General features: G+C 38.3%; 1 protein-coding gene across 12 annotated transcripts in view; it reads right to left on the reverse strand.

The window, feature by feature from the left end:
* Window positions 1–2877: 2877 nt before the first annotated feature.
* The window catches only part of LRRC72 (leucine rich repeat containing 72), a 67490-nt gene continuing 43927 nt past the window's right edge, over window positions 2878–26440 (reverse strand). For 2 of the 12 annotated variants that reach the window (XM_087773871.1, XM_087773860.1), the window contains exons 4-9: window positions 14572–14653; window positions 12720–12833; window positions 8313–8402; window positions 6147–6311; window positions 4879–4906; window positions 2878–3295 (exon numbers count right to left, since the gene is read on the reverse strand). In XM_087773871.1, the coding sequence (XP_087629997.1) occupies window positions 3130–3295; window positions 4879–4906; window positions 6147–6311; window positions 8313–8402; window positions 12720–12833; window positions 14572–14653 (645 nt within the window). In that variant the 3' untranslated portion in view covers window positions 2878–3129. Of the gene's footprint in view, window positions 3296–3686; window positions 3819–4878; window positions 4907–6132; window positions 6312–8312; window positions 8403–12719; window positions 12834–14571; window positions 14654–17574; window positions 17645–20895; window positions 20970–22083; window positions 22192–22730; window positions 23203–26440 lie in introns of those variants that run through there. The other 10 variants (XR_015708052.1, XM_087773890.1, XM_087773895.1 and 7 more) reach the window with 10 other exon arrangements.

The following is a 26440-nucleotide window of genomic DNA, read 5'->3' on the forward strand; positions in this document are numbered from 1 at the left end:
TTTGTTAGATAAAAGAACGTAGCAGCCGTGAATCCGTCTAGCTGGCCTCATCACAGTTCTTGCTCCCCAGTTCACTTTTAGGCTGGTTTTTTGTATCTACTGTCTCTTCTACTGTTTTCTTCACCTTGGGAAATCTGATTGAATTAAGAATATATAAAAGTTTCTAAAACTATCTGAGCCTATCTTCTAGTGAACTAAAGGTTGCATGTTCAAATCACTTTAGATTTTTGATGCAGGTAGATTTTCAAGGTTTTTCTTCATCTAACTAAAGGGAATTCTCAGCAAAATTTGAAATTACCTTTATAATTTGAGTATTTCTTCATATATAAATAGCTAACGGCATTCCTTTTTCACAAATGGCTCTAAACCAGACTCAAACCTTTTGACAAAGCTCAGATGGATGAGTATATGGAAAGCATTGCTTTCTAAGTAAGGTGGGCACGTTGGCAGTTGGTGATTCTACTGACTTGTGCCTTGTTGGACAGCATCCAATATTTGCAAACTACAAACGTGAACAGGTAGCAAACATTACGATGAAGAGCTTCTGGATGCCACGGTAGGGTTTTTTTGTTTAATCTATGCATTCCTGGGACACTTGTGGCCAAAAAATCTAAGAGGTTTTGATGGACTTTTCCCCATCAAATATCATATATATAAAGTAACTCATTGTGTTCTCTGAGCCCATCTATATGCTCAAAAAGATTACAAGAAGTCATGTTAAAATTCTTTAACAGTTACTCCTGTAAATGTATACTTTCTTTTCAAAATCTATATTCTTCGGGGAAAATGTTAAATTAGTTGTTAAAAAAGATTCTGTAAATAAACGTTGAAAGATTGGATTGCAGCATTCTCTGAGCAGAAAACTGAAAAAATTCTTCATTTCACTTTAATTTTTCTTTAATCAAAAGAAGACAGGGGCAGAAAAATATTCCAGGCCAGAAATACTGTGCCTCTATTTTGATCCAAAAATTTGGAATCAATGAAATTTACTCTGAAATGACATTGCTTACTACCTTAGTCTAGCTCCAAATTCCAAGTCTGCTTTCAGAGAATATGTCTTAGTTTCAGCCTTTTCCATGTCTATTATGACATGTAAAATCTACAGATTCTGGGATTGTGAAATTGCTGCTATGAAATGGTTACATCATAGACTATGTCCATGAGCATAGTCAGCTGTCAGAGTTCAAAAGACTCAAGACAAACTAGGGATTACACTTACTAAACCTAATGGAGAGTTACTTAGCGGGGACCCCTTTAAGAAAACATGTTAGCCGAAGCTTAGTTTGGTCTAGCTTCTCTGTCGACTGATTCAATTTGAGAAATAAAACATTCTTGAAACATAATCGAAACCAATGTGTTGATCTACCTTTTAAAACCACAAAGATGTGGCTAATTGAAGGGCATTTACAAATGCACGGAACTTTAAGCAAGAAAAATAGGGAAGTTGAAATCAAAAAGGAAGGAATCCAACATGAAAAAGGTGAAAGGAACTACGAGATGTAACAAAGATGAAGTTCTGTATGTGGGATGGAGTAATCCCAAGCAGCCGTACCGACTGGGATCTGTCGGGATCTGCTAAAAAGGACCTGGGGTTCCTGCTGGGCAGCAAGCTCACCTGGAGCCAGCAGTATGCCCTGGCAGCTCCGAAGGTACACGGTGCCATGCAAAGTATAGTGCAGCCGGCAGATGGAAAGTGTAATTATTCCACTTGACTTGGCAGTTGCTAGGCCACACCTGGAATACTGTGTCCCATTTTGGTCAGCTCAGTTGAAGAGAGACATATTAAAAAACAAGAGAGGTCCAGCGAGGGTGCCACCACGATGATCAGAGGGGTGCAGGAATTTGGTTTGTTCAGCCCAGACAAAAGAAGACTTGGGGAGATCTAATCACAGTCTTACAATACGTAGAGGCAGTGATAGAGAAGAAGGGGGATGCGCAGTGACAGGACAACAGCCAACAGGCCCAAGTTGTTGCCGGTGAAATTCCATCTGAATATAAGAAAAATGCTCTGGAGCGCAATTAAACAGTGAAAGAGATTGCCCGGAAGTGGTGGTACCTCCCTCATTGGAAATCCTTGACTCACCTTGACAGAGCACTGGATAACCTGATCTCAGACTTGCTTTCAACAGGAAGGTTGGACTAGGTAAGCTCCAGAGATCCCTGCCAACCAGGACTGTCCTGTGACTCTGTGCTAACTTAGAAGAGAAAGAAGGAACCCAGAAGACAAGCCACAGGCTGAGGAAGGGCTCTGATACGTCAGATAGCATTGACTTTAAGCCTTTGGCAGAATGAAGGGAGAAAGATGTAAGGAAATGTATTATTTTCCATCTATCTGCACATCTCCCACTAGCTTCCTTAGTGGTAACAGGCTTTAGAAGCCGAAAGTGTCGGGTGTCGTGCTACAGCATCATACGGCCCATGTGGGTATAAAAGAGTGTGTTAAAACCAGTCAGCAGTCTTGGGGCAGTGCATTGTGAATGGCAAGTTCTGCCTCTCCAAAAGGACCAGGAAGCAGAGGCCTCCAGCCTGGGAGAATATTAGCAGCCACAGACAAGAGCTAGATATCAGCGTGCCTAAGAGCTCATGGTTCCACTGTATTGAGACCAAATGAGTATCCTCATAAACCTAAGAGTTTTCAGTGCCTTCATGCAGCACACAAATCAGCAAATTGAAACTTTCATCCCTCTCAGAAATAGAAACAGCTTAATGGTTGCTTTCTTCTATCTTTATTTTGAGGGAGGAAGACAAATTACTGCTAGTGAACACGGTAAGTCTAATTCTCTAGTAGAAACTACAAGGAATGAAATTATTTATCCTTAGTTTCTTAAAAACTAACTTGCTGTTTAGCTTTAATAATTTCTGATGACAAAAGTACAGTAAGAATTGCATTCCAAGCAATTTTTATTGTAACATCGCCACTATTTTATCATTTGTTTTCGTAATTTCTTCACTCTCCATATTACATATCTGATGATAAAAGGAATGTTACACTAACACTTTTTTTTGCTGGAAGTTCATTTAATTATATGCATGTTTTAGTGTACTTGTGTTATAGAGATATTAACTTACTTAAGAGGCTTATCTTCACACTAGAGAGAGGAATACTTTTTTTCTTAAGGAAGAAAGCACTCATCTAAATTGGATTGTCAGCTTCTCATGGGGTTCTTCCGCTTTGTTTCCAAGCTGTCTTTCTTGACAGGTGGCTACTTTGTTCCAGTCAACAGAGGAAAATTCCATTAGAGATCTTGTCATTGCCCGCAGTAAAACAGCATCTTCGGGGTTCTCAAATGGTACTCTGCAAAAAGAACACAGCAAATGCGCATTAACTGAATGTTTCCAGACTACTTTGGAGCTAATTTACTAGACCCGCTCCACGTTGAAAGTGAAGTTAGAAGTCATAACGACACTAACAGCGAGGATTTGAAAATTTTAAATGCTTGGAAGGCTTCCTTCTGTTCACAAATTTAAGAAAGCAAAACAAAATGAGAAAAGGTCAGAATCACAGGATTTTAATGAAAAAAAATCATGCCATAAATTACTTAAAATACATTTATAGTAGACTTTAAAATGTTATTTTGTTTTCGCTGCTTTTTTCCCCACAAAAATTATAATTCTTGTATACTTTTAATGCTCTGATTCAATGGAAATCATAAAACTAATGTTATGATTTCATAGTGATATGATACCCATTAATGCAGATGCACATTTCTTTCAACATGGATCTTTTAACTAGCTGCCATGCAAACATCCCTTCTCCAAGCTCTGAATCCAGAACGCTGTGAGCTTGTGCTGTTCATGTGTTCCGCCACAGCTGCAGCCTGGGAGAGAAAAGTGGCAGGCTCACAACATCAATGCAGAATTGACAAGGACTTCACGTTAGTCCAAAACCTTTTATCTCCGATGATACAATATTAAAATCTGATCTTCTAAGAACTTAGTTCATGAGGATGTACTTGTAGCAACACACACCTAATATAGACCACGTGACTATTTCCACCGAGTATAACACACTTTTTGTCATGAAAAGGTACCTTGCAAAGCCTAAGCATCTACATAAGATGGAGAGGAAGCTGTACATCCATTCCATCAATGAGGACAGCTAACTCCACTGAAAGCAGGTAAGAACTCATTTTTAAACATAAATTAGCTTGATTGTAAAGAGCTGTACTCAAAGTGAGTAGCTATATAAAATCAAATTGTTAAAGGATATCATCATATGTAGGTTTTTATTATTTCCTTAATAAATTTTGCAAATATTTTCACATGTAAAGCTAGAAAGTAAAAACAAGCCTGATGTCTGAAGTTCGTAAATTTATAAAGATAGCATCTAAAAATGTCATCACGTTAAAATGGAACCTTTATACTGCCTCAATCCAGACACAGAGATAACAGAGATAAGTTTTACATTTATTTCTATGATTTTGAAACCAAACAGAATAAAAGTAACAACAAGTACAGACTAAAAAAGTTTCATTCTACAAGTCATAATATTTTCCAGAGGGTATATATTCTTGAACAGCCAGTCAGGAGAAAGGTTTCTGGGCCATAATACAGAACAGCTATTCTGATGGTCTAATACTTAAAGCATGCTCTTTCTAGTGATCAGTATTTGATCTTGTAAATAAATAGCATTTTTATATACCCATTTCCAAATGTGGAATACCTTTCAATATTAAATTTCAGATAGCAATGGGTAGGTTGTCTCATCAGAATAGTATGGAGTTGCAACTATGTTAAATACAAAGACCAGAAATTTTTTCAAAAGCTCATTTTTACTGGACTTTTTCTCTGGTTAGAGTATTTTTTAGGCAAGAAAAGAGCAAATTAAGTAAATGCTTCAGAGATACAAAAGAAAAAAAAATCCAGAAAATTACTTACTTATTTGTGTGATTTCCAAATTCACGACCTAGAACAAAAAGTTAAAATTAAGACATTAATGGCTGTACAGCATTTTGATTAGCTGAGGATTATCATGCTGATCCTAAATTACTTGTTCAAATGAACTGAAAACTAGCAAATGATTTGAAATGTTCAAGATTATCTTTTATTAAGTTACAGCGGAAACAAGTATCTGTTGGGGGTTTTTTTTAAGTTTATGTAGTTCTTCTATTTTACTTCCCATAGACATATATAACCATGCATTTTTTTTTTCTTTCACAGAAAGATGACGCCACTGTCTATATATGTGAATGACTGCATTGTAGACATAAAGACAATTGTATGCCTACTTTGATAATTATCAGCAAAACAAATAAATATGATTAAACTATCCTTTTTTCCCAACCCTTTCAAAATTATTGTTAAATATACTGCTTTCAGGTTTACTATTGTGATATATACATTAAAAAAAAATAGCAGGTATTTTATTACTGTTCCAAACTTCATCTGCACTTACTGTTTAAAATGCTGCCATTTCAGTCATCTATGCACAATACTGTTTTTCTTGTCTTTAAAACATCAGACAAGCAGATAAGACCGTGTGGGATTTCAAGGTTTGTTCTGGACTGTCACACGGTACAAGTCACAAGGTTCCAGGCAGTATTCACCTGCCTTCTTGTGCCAGGATCATGATGTCTTCCAGATCTGAATGTTTTAAGAACTCTAAAATGTACTTTATATGCTATTATAAGACATCATTAAAATATTTTCAGCTTGAAAAGTATCAAAAGGAATCTGCTTACAAAACCAGGCAATATATGTAAAATTTAAAACACTATTTAGAAGAAAATACTTTCTTCAAGAGATTATTTTATAAAAGCACTAGAGGGCATCAAAACTCTATGAGCTGATCACTGTCTGAGACTCCACCTAGAAGTGTATTGAGATGTTTTTAGTTAAATAAAACTAAACACTCACAGGACACATATTGAAAAAATGAAACTTTGTTTGTTCAGCTATCTTTAAAGACAATTCTGTAACTACAGGGAGTGACTAGAACTTATTTGCCACAATACTCTTAGTAGAAGGATTCATTTGTTGCCTGTTGCTGCTACTACTACTTACTTTATGAAGCAATTTGGTTGAGTTCCTGATGCATTTGTACTTTATTACTAAAACGAATAACTTTTCATCAGATGAATGGAAAGAACTTTTTTCTAATTCAATCACCTAAAAATGCATGCTTTTCCTTACATTATGATAAATACCTGAGGGCATCATCAGTCTTCTGGCTGGTTGAGCGCATCTGCTAGATCCCACTGTAGTCCCCAGGGGTGTATTTACTCTCTTTCCAAAAGCTATTGACTGCATGACACAAGACCTTTCGCGGTTATAAAGATGAAGCGCTGACTCCCTTTCTCTTTGTGTAACTGCTGTTAAAAGGGATATAAAAATTGTATTTTTTCTACCAACTTAAAAGGCTGGTATTATCTATCTGCATGCAGAAGGTAATTCACTTTTTTGTGCAGAGTTTTGTAACAATAGCGGTGTAAATCTGCATTATTTCACAATTCAAAATAGGATCATGGAGTGATACTTCCTCAGGCTTTAGGGTGAAGCCCTGTCCAATAAAATATTTTTTTCTTTTAAGTGCAGTAGGATCAGAAGTTTTAAACCAAGAAACTAGAAGGCAAGCCTTTTCATACCGCTTAAATGGGATCTACTGCAGAAGTCAGTAAAGATTTGGAAGTTTCTTTATGAATAGCAAAAACAAGTCCTGGTTCAAGGACAGTTCAATTCCCATTGCTCAATGACAGAGAAAACTGGAGGAGTACAATCAAAAGAAAAGCTTCAAATTTTCCTGTTTTGCGCTTTGATTCAAAAATAACTTTAACTTTTAAACAAAGAGTTTGAGACTGTTAAGTCAAATAGGGGATTTTAACTTCAATGATATAAACTGCATACTAACCTAGTACTTCAGCTATGGAACAGAAGTGAGTTAAAGGTTTAGAACAAGTAACTAACTCTGGCAGAAGCATTTTGAATTCAGGGAAGTTTTTAAGTCATGGTGTCTAGGGGACCAATTAGGAAGGAACTGCAGTAGTCATGCCTGGAGGTAACAGAAATGTGAGCACACGTCTTGTGTAAAGGAGACAGCCAGGACTGTGCTGTGGTAATGTTCCACAGATGGTGAAGAAGCTTTGTAATGTTAGAGAAATAGTTCACTAAATAGAAAGTCCAGGGTACAGCCTGATACCAATTAATGCCTCAAGTCTTAATCCAGGACTGATTACAGTATAACTGTATTTAGGAGATTAAGTCCAGGAAGTTATACGGAAGTGTTTCTAGAGCTGTAAATGCAACGCGTATTTTCCAGCACGTTAAGCTTCAGTCATCGCTCCCTAGTCAAAAATGATCATTAGTAGAACAGCCTGGCAGACGTGCTAAGCACAGATGTAACAAAAGACCAAATATTCACGAGACTGGAGGTACCAGTGCAAAATGAATGTGTAAGCAAGCGGCCATGTGGTGAGATCCAGCAGCTCCTCATCAACCCCTGACACATGCTGTGGCCCATCCACCAGCGTTCCTTCATGACAGAGCTACACAGCCTGCCAGCACCTGCAGATGTCCTGTGGCTGCCTTGCTCGTCTTGCATCCTGATTCTCCTAGAGACTGGGAACAGGTTTTCAAGATAGCATTGTTTCTCCTTGCTACTTTCTCATGAGGTAGAGCTGAGGTAGGAATCAACACCGTTCTCAGTGCTCTCCAGTTAATTTTCAGTCCTCCTGCCAATCACACAGCTCTCCAAACACCAGAGACAAAAAGCACCAAAGTTGATTTTCTGGGTCTGCTGTGGCATGTTTATGGATTGACTGATTTATCATCTGGCTACTCTTTAACACAATTCTTTTCTGTAGAATTTACAGTAGACAAGCTGTGAAAGATCTCTTGGTGATTTATGAAGATTTATATCTGAAAGCTTGGTCAGCATGTACCTCATCAAGAAATGTGCATATACATATTTAAGCTGTACAGAAACATGTAGATAGCTGAGGATGTTATCCATATCTAAGTAAACACACTCACCCATGTGAATATACCAGTTTGAATGCACAAATGTAGGTACGTGTTTCTAAGCCCAGGCTTTTATCTGTCTTACCCAAAAATATATACACCAACATACAAGATAAACATACACAACTTAAAAAGACAGAAATCAAAAGCATTTGGCAAAGAAAACTGTTTATGCCATGCAAACTCTATTTGCTTGACAAATCTTGCAAAAAATGGGTATCTGTTAATTAGATCTTTTGCTATATCAACAAATGCATGTGAAAGAACAGGCAAGATTAATTCACCTATTTTTTCCAAACTGATTAAAATCAAAAGCAACTGTCAATACTTTGTGAGAAGAGGAAAGCAATCCTTACATTTTCTGTCAAGGAGCTGTACTGAAGGCAGGGAGTATATCACATAAAGCCGGTAGCCTGGGTCTTGTGCCAGAGGGTTATGGAATAGGTCTGCAAAATGTACACAGAAAAAACAAATAACATCACAAAAAACCAAACCCAGCAAAAGAAAAACAACTAACTTAGGAAGGCAGGAAAATTAAAGATCACTAGTAGCCAAAGATTTTGTACAAAATATTATCAAATTCAAATTGTTCTTATGCTGGGTAAACAAAGCACAGTCTCTTTACAAATGCAAAATTACTCAACTAAACATGGACTGCAAGAATTGGCTTATTGCAGAGTATGCAAAATACCACAGGCAAGAACTGAGTAAAGGTGCCATCATGCACTCCAAACCTTTGAAGTTTTTTTTCTATTTTTTATGATATACAGACAAAAACACTGCTTGCCTTTGGTTTTCTTATGTATTGTTAGGTGATACCTATTTTAAATAACAGTAGTCTTTTAGGCGTGACAGCTTAAAGTTAAGACACAAAATTTGTAGGGAGAGAGTTATTAAAACCAGATGGGCTTTAGGACACCTAAGGCTGATATAGCTGATCATAGCTATATATGTATATGTAGCTATGATATAAAATTTTTATCCCATAAACACAATATAAAAAGTAAATATCCAGTCTTCTGATGTTTTGAAAGATGATGAGTTTGAAAACTCAAAAAACTTAAAGAGTAAAGTGTTTAAAAGGACCTAAGTTCCTGAGAACCTGGGTCCCACTAACTTTCATTGAGACTTGAGGTACCTTAGCAACTTGACTAAAATACTTACTTTCAGGTTCACATCACCTGCATAACCAAACCTTTGCAACACAGAGACAGATATCAGTGCTGTGTTGCTGCTTTGCCAGATGTGGAACATTTGCCTAGCTGACATGCCAGATCAGTTTGTTTCATGAGAGTGATATCTGAGGTTGATTAAAATAGAAACTGGCTCATTCCCAGATCAGTTAACAAACAAACAAACAAACAAAGTGTTGTTGGATGGAGGTTTTTTCCTAAATGAAAAACATAATAATGCTGTTTTTCTCCTTATACAAATGCTGTTCTTCTGAGACAGTAAAAATAATTAGGAGGCTGCTACCTTGAGATCAGAGTAGAGGAAAAAAATCTTGAATTAATAATTTTGACAACTTCTGCCAAGGTTTACACGGGTCCGTTTTTCTCTCTTTGAGAAGAGGCTGTGGCTAATATTCACTCTAGGGTAAAAAATCCTGTTATATGTAATTTTAGCAGTTAGGGAGGGAAAGATGGTATTACAGAAGCACGTAAGAGATACTAGAAGAAGAAAAAAGTCTGGAAATATTCCACACAGATTTGTAAACTACAAGATGCCATTTCATGCTCTTCAGGATAATTATGACTGCCAAAGAGGGCTCAGTGCTTGGTGTGATTTAGCAGTTATTTTGAGGGCACAGTAAGGCTGGAATGGGCATTTGGTATCTCCTACACAGAAAATGCCTGCTCATGCATTCAGAGGACAACTTAAAATATTTTAATTCTTTAACAAATTTTAAAAAATCACTATACTTAGAAGTTTTAAGAGACCCACAAGGTGGCAGCAAAAGGAAGTTCCATTTTTACCAAACAAAGTAGTATATAGCTATTTTTTCTAGAAAGTGTTAATCAGAAAGAATATTAGGTACATATCTGATAAGTCTGTTCTTGAGTTGAGAAAATATGTGCTAGCATTCCAGAGAGAAAAATGTTTCAGAAAGGTCTCTAAAAGCAGGTATGTTTGGTAGAGGAATGGAATGAAGATTCAAGAGAGATTTTTCCAAGGCACAAGCCGGGGTTGATACTAAGTACTTCTGAATCTGGATGCTACTTGGAGCACATCCCTCCTCATCAACACTGATTTGTAGGTTTGGTTTAGAGTATATGATTTTTTCTGCTGGTTGTTCTTACAATAAATCCAACCGTTGTGTGGATCAAGATGGTCTTATTTTACAAAACATCTGGGATCAATTCTTGGCTCTGCTATCTACTTTCTTGTCAAGGTCATGCAATTTTATTTCTACAAATTAGGGATAATGCTTTCTTCCTCCACAGTTTTGTCTGCTTTCTCTATTTGGAGCATAGGAAAACCGTGTGCCTAACCCACATGGGGCAGAAAGGAACTACTGTGGTAGAAACATAGTGAAGAACAAAAGGAGTTTTCTGAGGTCTAGCAGCAAGATGTTATCAGCTGTGGATAATAAATCAGTTGAGGCAATTTACAGAGTACATAACAAAAACCTCGCATTCCAAAAGGGAGATGTGAGCACAAGCTGAGCCCATAAAGAAACCCTCCGTATCTCCCAAAAGGCTGCAGTTGTGAGGAACCCACTCAGTAAATCTTTAGAAGCTGTCTTCCCTAAACGCCTGATGAAGAATGGTGTTATGCTACAAATGCAGTGCAGGGCAGTGGCTAAAAATCACAAGAGAGCCTTAAGGAAGAGAAATGCAGCATTTTGGCAGCTGGATGCTACTTCTGAACTGAACAATAATAGTGCATTAGATTGCACCATTGCAATAGTTCTAATGTCCCCAAGGGCTACAAAATAATAAAATGTTATTATGCATCCAGAAGTTCTGTTGAAGGCTAGCAAGTGGGTTTTTTTAATTGGATTGTCCAGCAACAAAAAAGATCTACCTCACAACAGTGAGAACTCTCCTGTTCCCAAAACAGTTTTTATTTTATAAAGGTGAATTATAAGCGCAGGCCTTTTCAAAGCTACACAGTGTAAATTCTGCACCCATTTCACATTTCTAAATATTGTAAGTAGCCAAAACAGTAATATGATATGATATATAGGATATGACTTTGAAAATATATTTTGTTCATTTACTGCTGTCATTTACTTCAAGTATGACAGTGCATTTTATTCAACCAATAGAGTCCTGTTAATGTGGGAACTCATTATTATGAAATCTCCTTGAAACAAACACATTGACAATTTCTTCATGACTGCAACAGTCAAAAAGGAAAGTTAAGGTTATTAAGTTTCTTCCACTGATTAGCGTTTACCCTGATATCTTTGAACTAAAGAACAATTTTTTTCATCAGGGTAGACTGGTGTATTCTGTATGTTGTTTGATAGTTCTCTTAAACACTTGCTTTTCTATGGTGGTGGCTCGTCCAGTATGCACCCAATTTTCACTATGCCTTTGTGACTGCCGTTCATAATAACTCGGCAGCACTTTAACTATCTGTTATTTGTCTTTATTTCCCACAGACGGTTGCAACAAGTACAACAAACTCCCTGTGCTTGTTGGAGCTCCTTATTAATTGGTAGGGCTATAACATTAAACTCAAGTGACTGCACCATTCATACATAGGATGTCTGTCCAGACTTTGCCTAATCACTTCCACCAAATGCATTCTTAAATGGACTGTTTTTGCAATGAAAAAAATTACAATAATTTGGGCTGGCATGTTGTCTTCCTAAACACTTGATTTGTTTTTTAATTTTGGCCCAGTGTCAAGTTCAATTAAAAGTGTACTTTTCAAGCCATATTTGGCTTTCCCGCAATCAGACGTTCAATTTTTTGAGTGCATAAGGAAGTATGGCTTGATGACATTCACCTCCATTAATTGTGTCGCTAAGACGCAAAACTTGTTTCCGTTTTCCAAAGTACTGAGCATTTGGCATGACCTATGACGACATTCTTTTAGGAACCATGGAAAAAGACTGCTTACACTTTCACTTTCAATAGGGTAATAGCATATAATCCTACTTTCCCTGGAGGCTAATTCTTATATTGTAACTCAGTGGTGCCAACACTGTCTTATATAACTTAATTTGAAATTTCAGAGCCTATGCTACTTCCATTTCCAGCCAGTATATCAAAAAGTATGCTACTTAACAGACATTTTTAGACTTAATATCTACAATATATTTATTCTTAGACTCTAAAAATCCATAGAGTCTGCCAAAAAGATGCAGAAAGCATCTTCTATGAGCAAGAGAATTAATAAGGCAAGAATTTGGGTTCTATAACCTATCACTTACACTCTCAACAGCAGTAACACCCGTTTCACAACTCGCTTCACCTCTGTGATAATCTCACTGTACTCCTGTGTTCCCTTACAAAAAGGTAGCAGTTTACTGCTTTGACTGCCTCCAAGCTACTCATCCAGGAGACTGGCTAGCCAGCAGCCAAAAAGAGTTAACTTCTGAACTCATCTGGCAGTTTTTTCTTAGTTGAGGTACTCTCTGTGGAATCTTCATGTCTTAGAGAGCTCTTTCTTCTGTGAAATTTAGTTGAAATTGATAAGTAGCTTCAAAAGCTATTGGCAAATGATGCGGAAACAGACAAGAAACATCCTGATAAGGAACACTAAAAAACTACTGCTCGCTGTTCTGCAAAATAAGAATAAGGTATTACTTAGGGTCTGCAAGCTTATCATTCCTTTCAATTCCTTCACTGTTTTGCCAAGTTTTTTTAACTGGTTGTTGTGAAGCAACAGAATCTGTAATGCACATAAGTGTTTCAAAGCACCTGAAATAAAATGAAAAACAATTAATTATTCTCACCATACCTGACTGCCATTATTAGATAATTACTTTGTTATGCTGCACACTGAATTCAATATTCTACTTATCCATCTATGCCTGCCTTCTGGTAACACCTTGCATGAGATTAGTAAAAAAAAAAAATCTTTCTAGTTACATCCTTTGAATATATGCCAACTTTTTTCATTCCAGTTCCTTCCATTTGTCCCCATCACCCTTGCCTGAACAAATCAGCATCAACTGATTTGCATCTAAACACAAGAAAAAATTTTTTCATTATGAGGGTGGCGAAACAGACTGAGTATAAGGAAGAAATTTTTTACAATGAGGGTGGTGAGACACTGGAACAGGTTGCCCAAAGAGGTGGTAGATGCCCCATCCTTGGAAACATTCAAGGCCAAGCTGGATGGGGCTCTGAGCAACCTGATCTAGTTGTAGATGTCCCTGCCAACTGCAGGGGGGATGGACTAGATGACCTTTAATGGTCCCTTCCATCCCAAAGCATTCTATGATTCTATGGACTGCATCCTCTCTTCTTCCTCGCTTCCTTCCTCCTATATTCCAGTAATCTTTGATTAATTCGTCTTCACTTCCTTTTACCCTTACCCAGTATTACCTTTGCCTCACAAACAATAGTATATCCCCAATACTACCTTTGCCTCACAAGCAATAAATAGTGAATTCCTTAGAAAATAGTTCAATTTCAAATGATCATTAATGTATTAAAAAGTTATTTCAAAATATTGTTGTGGCTGACCCAGACTATGTGTTCACATCCTCATGCCACATCAGGCATAGGCGTCTTATTTTTCAAATTCTATATAGTATTTCTCATCCACAGTTCTCTACCAATGATACTTGCCCTTCTGTTTACCCATAGTTTGTTATCTTCCGTATTGTCTCTTGTGTCCATGTTTCTTTCTTTCAAACATCCATTTTTCTCAAAATCTCACAGAAATTAATCAACATGATTTCTCATCCCAACATTTCATAGTGACAGAGAAAAGTAATATATAAACATTTAAATGTCTAGAAATGTCACAAATTTATTATGGTTTGGCTTCTTCATTCACAAACTCCCTAGTCTGGTACAGCCACTTTAATCTATAAGAGCAAGCAAAACTGAAATAGAAGTGTAAGACAGATGCAATTTTACAATAAAACAGTTTTGCAGTAACTTTGCGAAATACTTCTGATTATAAATGTAACTATATCATGAAGAAACTGCAGAACCTTAGTGACTACCTTACAAGTGGGGCAACTTAATAATTTATTACTCTTTTATTTTCATGTTAAGTCTGTCACCACTGCTACCAGTTTTTCATCATATAAACATAAATGGCTCTCGAAAGGTACTTCTATCCAGTTACGGAGTACCTGATCAGCAGGCGGACTACAAATCGTCATGTAAAAAGAGCTTTGCATGTTCATTTTCAATATGAAATATGGTCATGTAAGATAAAAAATATTTTACAATTGCCTGACATTAAAGTGAATGACATTTCATCCCTTAGACCAGGATAAACATATCACCTTATTGCCACTCACGTATGCTGGAACAATTAAATCTCTAAGAAAATAATTAACATGTATTGTTATGCATACATAGCAGCTTTCAACCATTGAGTTACCTGCTGTCATCCACTTTTATAAATTTGAGTACCAGTACACAGGAAAGAAAGCGTAGCCCTCTGCTCAACAATCTAAAAAGGGAATATTGGTACCTGATATATCTGTCAGTTCATTATTGTTGAGATAGAGTTCAGTCAAGCAATAGTTATTGATCAAGAAGGTTAAATCTTCGATCTGAAATTAGAGTTAGGAAAATTGTTATATGTCAGTCTTTGGAGAAGTATAAACACAGCCTCTTGGAAACTGTTTAACTATAGGCAGTTTCTTATATTTCTGATTAAGACTGTTGGTTTAAGGATTCTCTTGACAGCTGAACCTTCATTAGAAATACTACTTACACATCAAATACACATAGCACAGACTTACCTAATTTTTGAACTACAAATTTAATATTTGTATTTGGAAACAGATTTCATTGAATTACTAGTCTTCACATTTTCTTTTACATCAATTCACATTTGAAATATTTTTTATTGTGAGAACACCCTTGCAGGATATAATAATTCTACTTTAATTTAAAAATACTCCTGAAATAGATCCTTGGAATAAGCTCAGCGTCTAGTTTTAAAATTATTTCTTCATCAGTAGGTCCAAAGAGCACGTATTTGTTCTAAATTTCCAAAAATGACATTTAATCAGATTTACAGAATCAATTCCAGTTACAGAAAAAAATGGTATGTATGGGTATATTCCCAAGAAAGAGTTATCTTCAGTCCCTACAAAATCTCATCCCCTTGGTCGGAGAAGCTCAGTTCTAATATTGTCTTGACTTCAATGCAAGGTAAAGTACATGCAATGGGATACCAAGCTGACCATTATATTAGTTGAGAACTGGGAGTACTAAGGGTGCCTGAGTATTTATCCTACAGTTAAAATGCAAGAACAACAAACAGAATTTTATTCCTGGCACTACTTTGATTTCTGTGATGCAAAGTCATTTGTTAGTGGGGGGAGTGATTTCAGTCCTTGAATTCTGCCACTGATTTTAAACCAAATGTGCTTTGCTCAGTGTATTTACAGTATCTGAAAGTTGAAAGGAGGAGAATAAGACAGAGGTTTTTCCATTCCTGAAGTTCTCTGAAATCCTCTGAGAAAAGATACTTTAAAGTTCAAAATAATACCATTCTCTGAGTCTTCCTTCACCTCAGAAAAACCTAGTTCAGTGAAAACAGCAATATTCTACAAATAAAAAAATCCTGTTCTTCACAATGATTACTGTATCTTCTGTAGTGCAAAGCCCACACATACCTATTGTATATAGTGGCGTTTCGCTATCTCTGACAAGTCTAGGTTTTTAGGATCCTCTGAAATTTACTTTTTTGTGATAAAATTATTGTGATACATTTTTAAGGAAAGAAAAAAGATCTCAGATCTTCTGAGTTCAGAAAAATATGCTCCTCCTATTACAGCATTTAGCTGAGACTTCTCCTAAGAAAAGCCACTGAGTGGCTTCTCCACACAAGTTATATAGAAAATGACATTTCCACACAAGTTACACAGAACAACAAAGAATGCTCTTTGTTACCGCTTAGGTAGGAAAGTGAGATCTGTGCAAAAATCACATTTATTTATCTTTTATGGTCAGCAAGATCGGTTCTGCTTAGTCATCAGGCCATTTTCTCTTATTCTTTAGTGTCCTTTAGAAATACAAGGGAAAACCTTATTATACCTGTGATTTTAGTTCAACCTTTTAACGTATCCATATTTTTGCTTTTTTTGAAAATAGCTGGATAACCACAGGTCTTTCAATGAAGTCGACATAAGATGCTATATAATTGATGCTAGCCTGGGGCAGCAGATATACGTACACTCCTAAGTGACATGGAATGTAAATTTATTTTTTCTGCTGCTCACAGAGCTACTTATTTGCCTGAGCAAGCAATTCTGGTGTTCTAAGAACTTGAGCCCATTGCGAAAGTCATGTTAACTACTGTACAGTAAGATATTTAAAACCAGGTTAGAAATTCGTGGGGTTCATCACTTTTCTTGCTTTTTAATTACCAGTGGCTAATGGTGAAGGTTTGGATTCAATTTAACCATTTAATAATGGTTGGCTATGTATTTGGAGATTTCTAAATCAGATAATTCTACTGTCAAGTAGATGACTTTGTGTAAGATGCCATGTGCTTAGAGACTTGGCTGGAAACTGTAGTGTCTGGAGATTTTGACAGAGCATTGTCTTAAAACTCCTATAGGATGTAATAAATACTATAATGTAGATTTGCACAGATGGAGAAAGTGAGGCACGTGGTTTGTGTAACGGATTTAGGACCACACAGTGCATTGGAAACAAGAGATAATTTCTCAAGGCCCAATGTGGCCCAATTTCATACCCTAATCACTCGCCTGGAAATCTCTCTTATATCAAAAAGGTTTAGGTGACACAGCGGCCTGCGTAACGGCAGAAGATACCCCATCAACCCGAGCATTGCGGTGCTACTTCCTGTGCACAAGGAGAAGCACATTTGAAAGGGTTATATGTCACTCTTGTGTGCATGAGGGCAAAAAGGAGTCTTACCTCAACCACCAGCCTGCCAGGAAATAAACTATGAATGTCTGCAAGGGCATGAAAAAAGAGCTACGTGTTTCCTGCAGTCCATTCCTTTCCTGAAAAACTAGGAAGCCCAGAAGCTGTTATAAGAATACCCTACAGCCACATCGCCCCTCGGTCTGTTCCAAGAGCTCCCCACTCTGGTGGGCAGGGTATACTTGCTATGAGCTACACTCGAAACTGCTGTCCTGGACCTCAGGTATCGGTATGCTATCAGGCAATTTTGCCAATAACTTAGTTCTAAATATACTCAATCTTTCTTTTCATTGCTAAGGTATCAGCAACAAACCTCAGCTTCTTAAATACACTAAATTTATAAATGTGATGTGAATCTAAAGGAAACTACATCAGCTTATACTCTGTAACGTAAAATACAATACTGTTTCTTCAAAACTGTCATATTTAAATCAGTTAAATTTGCCTGAAAATTAAAAATAATTTATTAGCTTGACAATTATATAATACTGTATGTTAGAAAAATTATGAAATAATAATCAGCGAGTATAGATGTACTGTTCTGCTCTTTAAAGGAACACCTAATTACCTTATTGTTGTTAATCCACAAATACCTTAACCTATGAAAACGTGATAGACTTGGGATACTTCTTAGTTCTCTGGTGGAAGAAAAAAAAAATAGTAACAAATTTCTTAACATTAACGGTGCTTAATCACTTTATAAATGGTTGAATTTTTTATAAATAATATTATACAAGCACTAAAAAGCCACACTTCTGTAGAAATCATAGCAGAGAAAGATGCAAAGAACAAGATGGCAGAGACAGCGTAAGCATTCTACACACCTGAAAGCATAACAAAGCAGCAGGTAGTAAAGAAATGGGAACAAACTAAGTGATACATTATTTTTTTTTCCATAACAGCATTTATTTTCCTAGGGAGTATGAGTCCCATGTACTTTGCAGTTTGTAGAAACTGCTCAGAACACAGGAGGAGAGGTTTGGCATCCTGGGGGACACAAACCTAAAAGGAAAATTGCTTTGAAGGTGCAGTGTGGGTTGTCCAGCCACAATGCCAGAGAAGCCAACAGAAGACAGACATCAAGGACTTCAGTGTACATCTCCTATTCTTTTTCATATTAGTGCATATTGTGAAATCTTTTGCCCTTTTTTCACCCCTCTTCTCTCCTGTCCTCATACAAACTTAGCATTTACTCATATTCATTAACAGTCTTGTTTTAAATAAAACTGCACACCCACTGAGGCTGGAACTATCTCCTATGTGCTGGCAGGGTTCTTTCTTTAATTGTGTATCTAGTACTTTGAGCTTGCTAATGTACTATAAATAACAAATTACCTACTAACCAGAGAATATTAGTGAGCTGCCGAGTAATTTTCACTAATTGCTCCTTCTTATTTTTCAATGTTTTAAATAAATGTTCTTCATTTCCTCTAGAATAATTATAGATGACCTTTTAATGACAAATTGTAATTGACTTAATAAAACTTTCCTCGTGGATTTTAACATGTTGAAAGACTAGGGCCAGTGTTTCAGAAAGAACTAACAAGATATTGATAAAAATTAACCTCACATCATCAGCCTAAAATGATCTGCCTGTTTTCCAAATGTGAAGCCTAGTCTCTAGCTTCCCATGGTTTTGTTTTTTGTTTGTTTGTTTGTTTGTTTTTTCCCAACAAACCCTCCAGATATAGACAAAGGGAGTGGACACCTTTTCTGATCCTGCGTTTGAAAAAAAAAAAATCTGTCAAGAGCAAACTCTACGAAGTTGAGGTGCTGTACTTTTGTACTCCTGCATTTCTGAAAATCACATTATCCCATGCTGCTACTTGGTTAAACTGTTTATTTGGCTTCCTCAAATAATCCATAAAAACAAACCCTGCAAATATGTATTTATGTGCCTATTGTCACAAGTAACCAGAAAATACATTACTGCAAGTAGTAAAGACAAGCAGATGAGTGTTGACAGGGCGTACAGAGCTCTTACAGAATTACTATCTAATTCTGTGTAGTTCTACCTGTACACCCCTGAACTATTTTTCAGGTAGCAATGCCAAAACGTCCTCATCTTCTTTGTCACTGCTGTTCTATATCTAGTTTACAGGTTTACATTTTAACTGGCTTGACTCCCTCTCTAGTAACAGCCTCATCTTGACTAGCTTCAAGCCTTGATCTGTTTTGTTTGGTTTTTTGGTTTGGTTTTTTTTTTTTTTTTTTTTTTTTTCCCCCTGGTATTAAGGCATTCAATTTGCCCCAGGTAGAGCTTAATTCCTCTAACACTTTAAAAGAGCCTGTCCCTTTCTGTATGCCTTCCAGACTTTGCATGTCTCTTACAAACTGATCCTTTTTGGCCTGCAGCACTCTTTTCCTACCTACTGCTAAGTTAATCAGTTTTCCTAGGATGACAGGTTTCAGTGTCCAAAAGTACATTTTTTTCATGTCCCTTTAATAGTAGTGGTTTAAAAATACAAACTCATTCCCTCTTACTTGATTGACTTTAATCATTATTTTTTCATATTCTTATTCCAGCCAGCAGAAAATTATGTCAAACCAACAGTTAAGGAGGCACGATCTGATACTGAGATTGGCTGAGGTTCAAGGTTTATATAAACTGGTACAGAATAAAAGGAATTCACTTCTCTGCCATCATCAAAAAAGCCAGCTTGCATCATCTTTCTCAAAATGGTTTCATGGGGAGACAGATCACTTCTATATCTGCCATCTGAACATTTCTTATTATTCCATACCAAAAAATATTTCAAAGCCAGTGAAGGCACACATTTAAGTATTTAAAATCAGAAAATGTGCCTATTAAGACTGTATACACAGTCTTAATTCTTTTATACATATGCATTATAATAATTTTCTTGTATTGTTTAGAAAATATATATAAGCATCTTGTAATTTTCTCATTATATAAACTTTTATTGCATCCATAGGACCTAGAGACCTTGAAAACCTTGTCCCTGAATTATTAAATGACATTAGTTCTTTATATATGATATCAACTGTACAAACACTAGATGCAGACAGGTATGCAATACTTGGAATTATGCCCTGGCCAGAAATTCAAAGTATGCTTTCCAAAAACTCTGAAGTATGCCCTGTCAGGTATCCATCTTTCTATGGTAGCCTCTCAGCATGTTCACCCTACAACATACACCTCGATCAACCTAGATCACCCACAGGTTCATGAAAGCTCTGCCTTCCTTCACTTAGCATGGTTTCTTCTCCCCATCTGCCCTACATCTTAAGCTGTTTTACAAAGCTCTCAGAGGAGAGTAGTTCTCTGATCAGTACTGCCAGCCCCAAACAAGTGTTCCTGTGCTTGTACTCACTTCACGTTGCCCTGCTCTCCCTTCAATTCTTAACAGTAAAGATGCAGGTAATTTCAAAGGTGCTACCAATGAGTTTTACTGTTGCAATAAGATTTCTTCAGGGAGGTCAGAAATCTGGCAATTCTCAGACTGGGCAGGTCCTGTGTTTTTTCATTTGCTTTCTTGATACTCTTTCCACCCAGCCTTATGAGCCAGTCAGAAGAGGCAGAGATCAGCCCATTAAGCCTCACTCCTCTGCTCCCTGTGGTAGAAGTTCATGCACAACTCTTGTGAACTCACAGACCTTCGAGCAAGTCTGGGTTGCTGGAGGAGGACTGTGTATCAAGGGCTGAGGCAGTTAACTACTTCACTGTGAGTATAGCTCTGCTGTGTAGGTCAGTGTATCTTCACCATTTCTTCCTACACAACATGTATAGACTCGGTATAAATATGATTTACTGATATTTCACATATAAATGACGTTCCGAGAGTATCTGATACAGAAAGCACTACGAAAGGTTACCATTTACTGTGCTCTACTTTTAGTAAAAGCCAGAGAAACGTATTTTACTTACTGTCCAGCCAGATACAATACCAAGACATCCACATTCCTCTTAAAGCCACAGATCTTCAGCTGTTTTTCTACTGCCTGACAGTATACAGTACATTTTTCAGCATAATATACTGCATAATTATAGATTCATTACACTATAACATATGTATATTCAGTATCTAAATTAATACGCTCACCAAAATTAATATATGCATCACACCACCTCGCAAACTATAATGTAGTCCAAGAAAGATAGATTAAATTAGGAGCCTCTATTTTAAATTGACAAAAATACTCCAACGATTATGTTACACATATGTTAATTTTTTTTTCAAGTAATTTTTCATTACTTGAAAAAGTAATGTCTGTTGACGGGAGAACGGGATTCTCACTCAGGTCAGCCAACCCAGTACAGGTGATCAACAAGAAAACTGCTTACCTTGCAATGCAGTTCCAATTTTGTTTTATGCAACTTTACTTCATGCACACGACATTTTAAAATCATACATCCAGAAAACTCTGCTTGTACATTTAATTTTGAAAAATGTAGACCCAATTTTAATTTTCAGAGTATATTACTGACATGCTATAATTTGTAAAAGCAATGAATCATAGCAACATAAGCATTATGGATCTCAGTTACTAGTGGTTGATATAAAGTAGCATGTCCATCAAAAAAAAATGGTTTTAATACAGGAGTTATTATGCCCAACATCATTAAGATCACTGTTGTTTAAAATACAAAATTGGTCTAACTTTGCAAATACAACACTGATGGGCACGTCTAAAGCGGCCTATATCGGCTGCACAATGACTCCAGCATGTTCTGGGCGTATTGAACGTACATAAAATAACTGCGGGTGCACTTGCAAACGTGCTGGATCTGCACTTTGTGAACAGAGCAAGCAAGAGCTCGCGGGACTCGCAGTGCACACGAGCTGCTTTCTCCACACAGCTGGCATTGGGACAGTGGCCATTTGCCCAGCAACTCGGTATGGCCAGGAGCCTGACCACAGCTGTCAGGCAGGGGAAAAATCCAGGACAAATGGATGTATTTTTCTTTCTACAAAGACCAAATCTGCAGACGGAAGGAGAGGTGTTATTTGGAGAAGAGCAGCTGTGCGACAACCCCAGGCGTGTCGATGTCTGGCCCCAGGGACTGCAGACAGCGCGCGGCTGCCAGAGGTAGCGATGGGGAACGCACACCTACCGCAGGAGCAGAAGCCCCAGGTACTGTGTCCGACAGTCACACTCGGGAAGACTGTGCCCCAACATCTGTATTTCTCACACTCCACTATTTGAGATCTCATCCCCTCCCCGCCCGGGAAGCCCCCTTCCCAGTCAGCCCCGGGCCCCCGCCACACCACCCCGCGGCCAGAGGCGCCGGCAGGGCCCTCAGCCGCTCCCGCGGAGCTCAGGTGCGCGGCTTCTCCCCGCCAGATCCTTCCCAGGAAGGGCAGGCTGGCCCGGAGGAGCCGAGCCGCCCGCTGCCGCCCCAGGGCGGACGGGGGGCGGCGGGGCAGGCCCGCTCCTCCAGAGCAAGCGGGGGAGCTTCGCTCCTTCCGCCGCCGCGGCAGGAACCGCGCTCCCCTGCGTTCGGTGTGCGGTAGCCAGCTTCCCCCTCTCCTCCGCGCCCCCGGCCCGGCGGAGCGAGGGGGCGACGCCGGCGCCGCCCGCCTGTGGGGCCGGGCCGGGGGCGCTGCGGGGGCGGGCGGGGTGCGAGGGGCCGCTCCTGGGGCGGCCGCCGTTCAGAGCGGCGGCGGGCGCCGAGCGGGAGGCGAGGGAGCAGCTGGGGCACTGGCGGCGCGCGGGGGCGGGGTGAGGGGAGAGGCCGCCGCTCCGCTCCGCTCCGCTCACCTGCCCACCGGCGCTAGCGGCCGCCGCCATTTTAGAGTCCCGTTCCTAGGCGGCCGGGGGTGCCAGAGGCTGGCCGGGCGCGGCGGTCCCCGCGCTCCCTTTAAGGCCGAAATGGCAGCCTGAGCCGCCGCTGGGCAGCCCACAGCTGGGCGTTAACCCGGACGGGGCTTTGCGTCGGGTGAAGGAGGGTGATGGCGGGCGAGGGGCGGCTCCCCAGGGAGCGCGGCCAGCCGGCGCTCGGGGAGGGGGCCCGGGTGCAGTCTTCCTGCGGGAGAGCCCGGGGCGGCGACGGCCGAGGGAGGTGGGCGAGACCTGCTTTACCTGCGGGAAGTCTCCTGGGTCGTATTCGCTCACAATCCTGAAAAAGTGTGCTGCCTGCCTTTTTTTTTTTTTTTAAGCTACATTCCTCTGTGGGTTTGGGTTTTTCTTTGTTTATTTTTAAAGCACAAATCCTATGTGCATATATGTCACCTATCAGGAAAACACTTGTGACTTTAATTTACAACTAATTTACACCGTGTGCATTACTCATTTGAACTTGCAGATCACCTTGGTGCCTGAGAAAATGCCTTCCATCCCCACTCCCAGCACCGGCCCGCTGCTGTGACAATGCATTTGATTGTAAAGGAACACAAAATGTTTATGACATCCACATGTGCAAGCAATTATTGCCATGTTGTTATTTTTATAACCATTTTACTGCATAGCACAAGCTGAAAAATAGAAAAAGCCATTTCCAGTGTGTGTGTGTACACTTATGTGCATGTAGTACAATGGCAAAATGTTTGATCAAGCTACAACAAAAGTATGTCTGAAAACTTGGAGCTTTATTTAGACTTTAATTTACACAGAGTACTCAACTTAGCAGAAATAGTCATTGTAAATTATGTGCAACTGATACACAAAGAGCAAGAGTTGTGAGCGCAAATATATGAATAAGCTGTCCCTCGTGGAATTAATTATGTGCATGCCTTTGCTTGTTCAGACCACTGAAACTAGATGTAGTGTGTATGATGGAGGAATGGAACTACAGTTCAAGTATTATATTGCAAATATCTAATTTTCATGGAAAAATTGTGTGGGTGGCTGCCATTTCAGCTAGGTAGCTTTAAACAAATAGAAACCTCAAATAAGAAAGACTAGACATCTTAAAAGTATAAAACTGACAACAGAAATGCCTTTAATCACTTATTTTAGCTTCTAAAAATATCTCTAGGGTATTAAAAAACATAAAAGAGGAAATGTACTGGAGAAGAAGAAACTGGTACACAGATCCACGTTTTTTTCATTTTTACACTCGAGTTCGGTGTTTTCAATCAAGATAAAGCTACCACTTTAGAATTGTGAAAGGTGAGATGGTTATTAAAGAAGAAGTCAACTTTAATAATAAAATTGTCTTATCAAGTAGTTCAGTTAACATATGACAAGCAAATTCAGTAATCAAAGGTATGGAGAGAGAGAGGGAACCTCTAGAAGGTGTTTTGTTGCATTCCAACACAGAGGTGTGACATACATGGGCTGAGGTTTGTTTGGATATGTTTTGGTTTTTTGTGGTGCTTGTCTCTATTAATAACTGGTAGCTACAGACTTGGTCTGGATGCCTAAATAGAGACTTCAAAATCCAATAAAGGTAGCATCTTTTTCTTTCTGCATCTGCAAATTGACACTTAAAATCCCCACTAAGTTTAAAGGAACTTGGGCAGAAAATGAATATTTTTGTATTCAGACTGAACTATCACCGTGTTTTACACTGACTAGGTGTTGTCCTTTTCCAAAATATGTAACCTGTCACCTATTTAATCCTATTCCTGGACTGCTGTGCATAAATGAATAAATGATCATTTGTCCTTTGGGATATTCAGAATAATGACTTACTTGCTATACACGTTTTTCCAAAAAGTTCTCATTATACTTCTGTGCTAAAAATACTTAATTTGCTTATACATGGATACGCAGTTGCAACCAGACAATGTGGTCTTATACTATGTGATAACAGAACATGAAAACAGGGGAAAGTACGGATCTTCTGGTTTTCCTGACAAAGGTGGTAGGACAGAACAGGAGATTATTCATTTTGTAAACCACCAGGAGCGCAGATGCCTAGAGCAGTTCATCTGACCCACAGAGTAACACCTTTTATTCCCTGAAGTACTTCAGAGGCCTCCTAGTGCATTTGAGTATGTCCGTGCTTCAGTCCCGCACCATGGATAGAGGGGATTGTCACTGTGTCACTTTAGAGACCACATTACAGAAACATAGGTTTGCTTTGGATAATAAAGTTCAGATTAAACCTGGTTTAAAACGTAACCTGTCTGTCTACATTGCTGAGACCCTTTATGCGGGCTTGGATGCTCTCTAGTCCAGTCTCCCACATTCTCCATCCTCTCTGGGCAAAATATGGTGGGAAGAGTTTTATCACAGTCTAGCAAGTGATACTCGGACAATAATTAGGTGATGGGCTAATCATTCTACCATTTTTTATTTTCTTTTTTGACTTCCCAATGATTTCGATAGGGCTGTACTGAAAAATTGAGAGCTCAATGGCTCTTTGTAACTTAACCTATTGTTCAATAGCTGTGAAAGATGCAACATGCTAAAACTGATGTCTAATATGTGATATTTTTAGTCACCAGAGTTTATAATCTTCAAAATTCAGTTGTTCTTTGTCTATGATATTAGAACCAGGTTCTTTATTTTTCAGGGTTTATATTTGATTCCTGTTTTTCAAGTCCTGTGCAATTTCTAAAAATGACAGTTTTGAAGGTTTCCATTTCTCTATATATTATACTAGTAACATTATTGTTTCATGCAATGTCCCAAATATTTTAAGTGAAATCTATTTTCATTTTCATGTAGATAATTTAAACTAGTTGCATATTAGTCTCACCTTTGTAGTTTTATTGACTCCTGATTTAATGTTGAGTGTTTCAGTGCATGTCCCTGACAATGCCTGCATTTTTACAGCACATTTATTTAGTGTAAAAGGAAAAATATTTAACAATGAAAAACAAAATAGCAAGATTGCACTCACCACTTTTTTGAAGAAATTCATACAATGCACACCATTGCAGTATGGTGCTTGCACAGTTCTTTCCTTTACTATCTTCTATAATTAAATACTTATAATCAAAGGTACTGGGCTGTATGGCTTTTTCATGAAAGGCATTTTTAAAAAATGCATCTTCATTTTATTGAGTCAACTAATTCATGTTGGAAGGGATCTTTGGAGGTCATCTAGTCCAACTCCCCAAAGAAAGCAGATCCTGCTACAGAATTATTTTCCATCTCACATGTTCGTACAGTTCTGCATACCTACAGAACATCCATCAAAAAATAAGAGAATTATCTGGGACAAATTTAAAATTGCCTGTATTATACTAATGCTACATAGAAACTAATACAATTAACTTGTTTTTGAGGGTGTACGTAAATTTCACTTGGAAAGGTGTGAAGTAAATGCAAAATATTGTAGATAAATGCATATTTCCTTTTTTCTTCTTGTTACCGGAAATATTTTATCAGTGTTTATCAGGTGAAACCCAGCAGCCTGAGGAAAGATCAGTGGGATATCCCACCTGCATTCCAGCTATTGCTCCAGAAGAGTGCAGGTCTCCCGCAGGTCCAGTAGCTGCAAGCCCTGTGCAGATGTTTCAAATACTCCAAGCTGTCTAAAGCATTCAGGCATTTGAATGACTTCTCTCGCTCATACT

This window comes from Nipponia nippon, unplaced genomic scaffold (assembly GCF_047370975.1).
Source record: "Nipponia nippon isolate SJK-2023a ecotype South Korea unplaced genomic scaffold, ASM4737097v1 scaffold_1, whole genome shotgun sequence".
In the NCBI taxonomy this organism is placed as follows: Eukaryota; Metazoa; Chordata; class Aves; order Pelecaniformes; family Threskiornithidae; genus Nipponia; species Nipponia nippon.